Source organism: Paramacrobiotus metropolitanus, unplaced genomic scaffold, assembly GCF_019649055.1.
Source record: "Paramacrobiotus metropolitanus isolate TYO unplaced genomic scaffold, Prichtersi_v1.0 Parri_scaffold0000163, whole genome shotgun sequence".
Taxonomy (NCBI): domain Eukaryota; kingdom Metazoa; phylum Tardigrada; class Eutardigrada; order Parachela; family Macrobiotidae; genus Paramacrobiotus; species Paramacrobiotus metropolitanus.
The window spans coordinates 209,530-217,101 of NW_026570383.1; the positions used below are offsets into that span (position 1 = coordinate 209,530).

The 7,572-nt window shown below is 44.1% G+C and overlaps 1 protein-coding gene across 1 annotated transcript; it reads left to right on the forward strand.

Moving 5' to 3' along the window:
- Window positions 1–561: 561 nt before the first annotated feature.
- Window positions 562–1,900, forward strand: LOC129600085 (atrial natriuretic peptide receptor 2-like). The gene is made up of 4 exons (XM_055498479.1): window positions 562–1,272; window positions 1,337–1,488; window positions 1,591–1,665; window positions 1,745–1,900. The coding sequence occupies exons 1-3, from the start codon at window positions 1,157–1,159 to the stop codon at window positions 1,653–1,655; spliced, it is 333 nt and encodes a 110-aa protein (XP_055354454.1). The 5' UTR covers window positions 562–1,156; the 3' UTR covers window positions 1,656–1,665; window positions 1,745–1,900.
- The last annotated feature ends 5,672 nt before the right edge of the window (window positions 1,901–7,572 follow it).

Sequence of the window (7,572 nt, forward strand, 5' to 3'; positions counted from 1 at the left end):
TGTGAGTTATTCGTTAACTAATTTTTATAGTTAATACTATGGCAATCTAATCATACTCGTACAGAGGCTGCTTATCTGGCTGAAGTTTGTTTTGGCCGTTTGCGATCATTTTTTCAAGGAAACGATAGATCCAGATAGCGTCATCAATCGGTACCGAGCTGGCACGCCCGGAATTCTGACGGTCAGGCTTACCATGCCCTTGACCGGGTCACGGCGTAATATGAGAAGTGCAGCTTAAACAAGCGTAATTTACCGAAAGTGAGTGATAGTGCATATACTGCATACTACGGTCCGTTAAGCGCTAATAAATGACCATGTCGATCCGAGATGCACGTGCCGGGAAACAGCAACACTGGAGGATGGCCAGATAAGACTGGCTGATTCACCACGCACCAGGCGGAAATGTTGCTCTGCCTATTAGCACAAATTTGTGTACCACAGCATTCCATTTCCTTCCTTATCTGCAGACTGTACTGTTTTGTAGTGTAGTAGTTTTGCAGAGCGCATACTCCACGCGATGTAGCTGTCGCTGAGGTTCTCCACATCCACATTCCTCGCTGAACTTGCAGTCTATCGAGACCTAAATCCTGAATATGCTATCTCTTCCACCAGTTCAGCATAATGTTGTCCTGCAGTTTTATATCAGTATGACTGTCCGTGCAACTGCGCTCTTTGCGCACTCACTGCAGAGGTATCCCTTTGTAGTCATCTCCACGTCTTTCAACTTGCGCAACTTCAACTTAAGCAGCTCCATAAGCGGACAAGTTATCTAGGTGATCGGTATTGTGGTGTGTTACCTTGCGCAAAACCGGGGACGTTTACTTGCCAACGAAGTGTCTATTGCCAGTTATGAGCTGCGTATGCATGATATCCGAGGCTTCTGATCCTTGTTATCGTGGCTGGGGATAATCGTTTGGTGGTACATCGAAGCGTGTTTTTTGGTGTGCCGTAGCAATTGTGGCACAAGTGGCGAAAGGTACCGATCCGCCGCTGCGTCCCCCCGTCTCCGGCGATGCCTGCCCACCGGAACTCCGCAGCATCATGGAGCACTCGTGGAGTGATGCACCGGAGTCGCGTCCCACCTTGAAAGACATTAAAGGCCAGCTGAAGAAAATCCCCGGCGCTGAGCAAAGCAATCTCATGGACAGACAATCTGATGAAGCGTATGGAAGCATACGCCACGGATCTGGAAGGTCTTGTCATGCTGCGTACGGAGAAGGTCTATCAGGAAAAGCAGAAGTCGGAAAATCTCCTGTTCGAGGTGTTGCCACGGTATGAGTTGCGGTACCAAACATCGTAACGGCAGGTCTGTAATCGAGAATGTGTTCTGGATTAGATCGGTGGCGAACCGCTTGAAGCAAGGAGAAACCGTGGAACCAGAAGCGTACGACGAGTGCTGCATTTATTTCAACGACATTTTCGCATTCACCACGCTGTCGGCGTCTAGCACGCCGTTGCAAGTGCTTGATCTGTTGAATGACCTTTGCAGTGAGTACACGCTTGCAGTGCATGGCATGTTAAGCTTTTAACTTAACCGAGGCACTTCAGTTTTGTTTAATTTTAATTTTATTAATGCGCTCAATGTTTTAGCACTGTTCGGCGGCGTTCTGGATGGTTTCGATGTGTATAAAGTGGAAACGATTGGCGATGCATAGCGCATATATGGTAAACAGCACAGCCTGATATAGTTGTTTGTATAATTTGCAGACACTAATGACCGTTGGTGATTTGCCCAATTTAACAGGTGGTCAGTGGCTGCCCATCCGCAAAGGTAATCTGCACGCTCGCGAAATCGCTCGCACCTCCCTGATGCTGATGGAAGGGATCAAACTTTAGATCCGCCATCGTCCCACGAAGCAACTGAAACTGCGTATTGGGAATCACTCCGGACCCGCTGTCACTGGAGTCGTGGGACTGCAGATGCCACGTTACTGCTTGTAAGCATGCCGTCAATATCTTGTAAAACGTACGTAGGTGTATTTTCTAGGAAAGTGTAACCAACTACCAGAACATCACCCATGACTACTTGTTCAGCATTTTGGGCTTCGAGACTCTAGAACCCAATGGACCGGAAGCTACCCGCCTGCTTACGGAAGTGGGTGGGAGGGTACGGCAAGAAACCGGCGAGGCACGAGCATCGGAATAACTACGCCACCGTATCAGCATAGAAATCCAGCGCGGGAACGCGTTCAGGGAACAACTCCATCCGGAGCAAATTGAAATTTAAATCAGTTGTTCCATGTTCTCAGGCCTCCCGAGGCCGTTTTGTGTTGAGAGAGTGTACTGCATGTGTTGTGATGTTAATTGTTTTTTTCTATGAGCGGAATGGGTATACTAAAAAATATACTTTATCATCGACTCAAGCATACCACGCAAATCTTGTAGCGCATGTAAAAACAAACGAAACGCATTTATGTACGGTTCTGTGTAAAAATTGCCAAGCTTATTATGATGCGTGCAGAATGTCACAGTTGGAAGGGTTAATATTAGGTTCGGAGTTACGGTGACGATTGCCAACAAAACGGAAAGCGTGGGAGAAGGTATACGTTATACAGCGAGAGCCAGAATACCAGAACTCGTTATCTCATAAAAGTAATAAAAGCTTTAATGCCTATGTTCGAGAAACGCCGACAAATGGTTTGGGCATTGGCCAGCCTCAGCTCGGCCGCGGAGTTTCGTGGTATCGTCAGAACATGCACGGCCACCGATAAATTAAAGAGTGTAGGCGTATGCGCGTGTATGCCATCGAAGACACCTGATGCGTGGCCAGGTGTTCTCCCACTCCGAGAGTTGAGGCCACCACCTGATGCGTGACCAGGTGCTTCTCCCGATTCGTGGCCAGTGGGATGAGACTGCCTCCCGGTGGGGGGACTGCAGCAACGCGCATTCGTTCTACGGTAATTACCAGGAGTTTTTATTGTTTTTACTAGAATGAGTGCTGGTGTCGAGAGCGGTGTCAAATAGCCAACAGGCAGAACCGAAGTCGAACATCGCCGTGGTCCGTAGGTGTCCATGGCCTCACGGACCGGGGCCTTGGACATGGCCGAAATGGGAAGGGTATTGCCGTGGCCTTGACCGCGCAGTTGACAGCCAAATAAGCAGTGCAATAAAGGCGAAACTGAGAATTCGACTTCATAACGCCGGTAAGCGCGAACGCGACCATGCCGCTCCCAGCTTCAGACGACGGAAAAGCATCAACACTGGAGCATGACAAGATAAGAGTGGCTGATTCACCAGGCAGCATGCAGGCAGTGCTGTTACCGCTGTGATAGTGCATATCAAAGCGTTCTTTATCTACAAAATTAAGTGTAGTTTTCCTCCAATCTGGCTCACCAAAATCGTAAACATCTTTTTCCTGTGCATTATTTTCAGTTTTGTTCATCACTCGCTGATAAAGAGAATCTGGGAGCATACAAAAACGAATGCATACAAAAACGAATGCTTCCGATATTTATTTGACATTATGGGTTTACGGATCACATGTACAGTACTGCACTACGTTGGCTTCTGGCGGATACATTTCTTATATTTTCTGGATTGCAATTATATGTTGTGTAATATGGTGTTCAGGATGCGGGAATATGTTGCGAATTTTCCGATGATCATTCTGGCTTGGCGCATGACGCTTTCGCCCATATCACAAAACTGCTTGTACGTACAATTATTTATAATTATTATTCATAAAGTTAGTATCTGTTTTTTAAGCTTAGACAACCGGCTATTTTCTTTGTGCTACAGGATAAAAAAATTTGTAGAAATATACGCAAAGCTTAATTCTAACAAGTTAGTTATAATAATATTATGCCAAAACCCATTAAAAAATATTTTCGGATCATGCATGCTTGGATCAAAATTCGAACCCCCGGTCTGATTGTACTGCCTGTAGTATAACCCAGTAGAATTTACGTTGTATCAATTATGTATACAACGATTTCCTAGGATGATGTTTTACGGGGATAAATAAATATAAGCAGTTAACTGTGGTACGAGAATTATGCAATACGGGAACGTTCCTGTCATTTTACGTGTGTCGTGCACAAAACAGAAAACAGCACCAGCATCGGCTAATTTGGATGAGATATTGTTCTGTATAATCAGGCCGCCTATTTCTGCTGTCGGCTGAGGCTGTGAAATTAGTGTATCCCTATTATGATAAAAAAATTGTAACTTTTGTTTACCGCCAATTAATAAAGATGACATGAAAGGGTAAAAACAGAAAAAGGTATTTTCAAACGAATTAATGGATCATTTGGAAATTAGCTGGCTTGGTTTTCATCCGATCTTGCAGAATTGCTCGTACAATCATACATATGAATACGCATATATTAATTATTATTGTACAGCATTTTTCCAATGTACCTGTAACCTGGATAATCTGCCTGTATTGCTCTGGAGATTTCAACTGAATACTTCGTACGAAATGTGAAAGCGCTGAGTAAATTCGGTAAATGCCCCGTACAACGCTATGCAAAAATCCGGAAGACAATCATTATTAAATATCACGTGAACCCCATTAATTAAACTGTTGAAGTGCATCCAACGATTCCAACCATCACTGAATATCACGAGTTTATTTTTCGCGCTGCCTAATTTAATATTTTACTGTTTATTTGTGAATTGTGGTTGCAATTTGGGATTTCGGTTTTTGATGTACGACTCAGTACGAGTTTTTCATGTACTATACGTCCTCGGTTAATATCCAACAAAATTAGCTAATTTAACACTAACGGTATATTATTGCAAGGAAAGTCTGCGGCAGTCTCCACTAGAGCAAAGCCGCTTTACTTTTAAAAAAGTGAGATAGCAATTTCGGCAGCCTTTGATGTTCAGTCGAAAACCTAAACCAGACGTTCTTCCTGGAGAGAACAGCGCACTGGGCATTTTTTTATCTTCTGGCTGTTGGGAAGTGTCTGCTACCTAGTGGCTTGCAGCGTTTTTGTCCGTGTATCTGTATAGGAATTTGGCGATAAAATCAAACTTTATCATTACCATTAAACGTAAGTCGAAAAAAATGTTCTTTAAAGTTTCGTCATAACTCGTCAGTTTTTCATGTGCATAACCATGCTAATACGTCATCTGCATTGAGCATTCATAAAATGGAAACTGCAAAAATAGACAAATTTAAAAGGATTTTAAAAAAATCTGCCAAAGGCAGTCCGTTGCCGAAATGTAATGAAAATATTAATTATAATTTTGCTTAATTATTATGGTTTTTCTGTCTTATTGTTGACGTTAACCAGCGAGCGCTAGTAGAAGCCAGCATCTCGCAGATGTCTGGTTTTATTTTCTGTAATTCCTGATTTCCCCGAATTGTCTGGAAAGTTTTGGTGGAATTTCTGTCTGGAATTAGCGACGCGGGAAGGGCAGTATACGTCATGGAGGTGTGGGTAGTCGGAACGCCGTGACGTTTCGCTGTGGGCTGGTACCGGCTCGATTGCTGCCACCGCTAATTGGCTGTTGCAGTACGAACGCCTCCCGGTGTTTCCCATTTGCGCAATTTCCTGCGTTCGGGGCGGGGACATCTCCGTCAGCGCGATTAACGCAGGCAACAGGTATAGCCGTACGGCCGCGTGCATTCGAGCGGAGAGTCGAAATTTTCAGCCAGTCATTCCACTTGCTCAACGTTTCCCTGATTTTCCAAATTTTACCGTACGATTTCACGATTTTTTACCTCGATCATTAAACCGACTTTTTCGTTGTTAGAACTTCAGTAACGAGCAAAGCGTAAAACCATACTGATTTGTATAAAGCCCTATTATCATTGCTCCATAATATCACCACAGTCTACTACTGTAGTCCGTCTTCTTCTGTCTGCCGCTCTATCTGCAACTCGTCGATGTTAAAGGACAAAAATGTAATTAGCGTTGCTCTCACTAAATGGAGTTGAGGAGATGGGGTAATAGAGTAGCTTCGAAGATTCAATTGAACCTTTTCTCCTGCGCATTATGATATACAGGCACTTTTCAATAATCCCAGACAGCGCGCTGCGCACACTATGATATCACTTTGCAGTAAGCCATAAAGGTGATCATTAAACCAACCGTTGTACGTGTGCTTCCAGGTATCGAAAACCAGAGAAACGCTCCGACGCCATTCCCATGCCCGATCGTCCGCCTTCAGTGTTTGAAGATTTCCATTGGATTCGGTGAGTGTTTTGGTTTCTTTCTGTCAGGATTTAGCTGTTTCCTGCAACTGCTGATAGCGATTTATGTGAATTTTCTTGAAATTTGCGTAGAAATTGGTACGATCTATTCGTGTGATTTTGGTACTTAATTCTTCCCCGTTATGCTGGCGAATATTTCGTATTTTTGTCTCGTCTAGCGTACAGCAACGTTTGATATCGTTTCGATTTTTTATAACGTTAGTTTCTGTCTTGCTCAGTGCTGTTCAGAAGATGGAATTAAGCTAAGTAATAAGTCGTCAAGGGCACATTTTCTTCTCCTAGTTAGACCAGCCTTTAAATGCGTCCATTTGCGTAGAGGCTCGTTTGTATGAAATTGTACGGTAGCAGGAAAGTTTTATTAAGTAATGAATCGTGGTACTATGGTATTAAAAGATAGGAGAGTTTTTAATAGAAAATTTTCGTGTTTGTCTGGAAAACCGAAGAACCTCGGCGGCGTTAGGGTGATGCAAGCGAGCCGTGCGGTTCTTGTGTCGAGCAGGGACGTAGTTGCAACGGTTGGCAGCAAGTCGGGAAAACGGCGGGCTACTTTGCGCACGTCGCGCGTCGCGTACGGGCGCGTGGTGTTGGCGTTGCGCACATGTGAGCAGCGCGAGTAGGAGTTGCAATCGAAACCGATTTTTGAAATCGATTTTGAAATTTTCAGAATACCAAAACATTTTCCAGTAGCTTTTAAAGTCTCCCAAATGGAGTTTGGCTACTGTTGCTCGATAATAATAATAATAGTACGTAATTTTGTTATTGACGCTAGTGTTGTACATTGTGTACGTAGTGTTGCTTATCGTTACTTGGCACATGTACTGATGCAGTCGGGTTCAGCATACATACCATGGGCGTTAGATAAAACTTCTTAATATATGCACTCAATTAGAGTTTTAATTCCCTTATTAGTGCTTAATTTAAAAATTACTTAATTCCAAATTTCTGGTTAGAATTACTGACCTTTTTTTGTTATCGAATGATAAGAAAGCATAGACCTTTACGCTTCGATTCTTTTAAAATTTTCGAAGTCCTTAATTAAAAGCGGCGCTTTTTCATTGAATGTGTTAGTCTGCAGCTAATTAAACGTTGGTTTCTTGCTGTTCGAAGTAATGTGTATTGTGTACATTGTTCCGCGTTTGTCACGTATCGGGACTATATTCAGGCCCGTCTTTATGAGGGGGGGGGGCGCACTGGCGCGCGACTTCTGTTTGCAGTTGAGATGGCGCTGAATCTTTGTGTGTCCATGGCCTGCGCCTTTGCCGTCCCGTGCGTGATGATACGCCAATAATTTCCACCGGAACCGTTAACGCGGCGATTTGGAAACTCACCGAGGCAGCGATGATCGGCCCTTGGTTTGCGCTGTAGTGGGCCTCGCCGAGGCCCACTACAGTTCAAAACAAGGCCCGATC

Bases quoted from the DNA above. Each gene is read 5' to 3' on its own strand.
- LOC129600085 (XM_055498479.1), top strand. From the start codon at position 1,157: ATGAAGCGTATGGAAGCATACGCCACGGATCTGGAAGGTCTTGTCATG. The intron at 1,273-1,336 runs GTATGAGTTGCG...GTTCTGGATTAG, and splicing joins CTGTTCGAGGTGTTGCCACG to ATCGGTGGCGAACCGCTTGA. The intron at 1,489-1,590 runs GTGAGTACACGC...TCAATGTTTTAG, and splicing joins TCTGTTGAATGACCTTTGCA to CACTGTTCGGCGGCGTTCTG.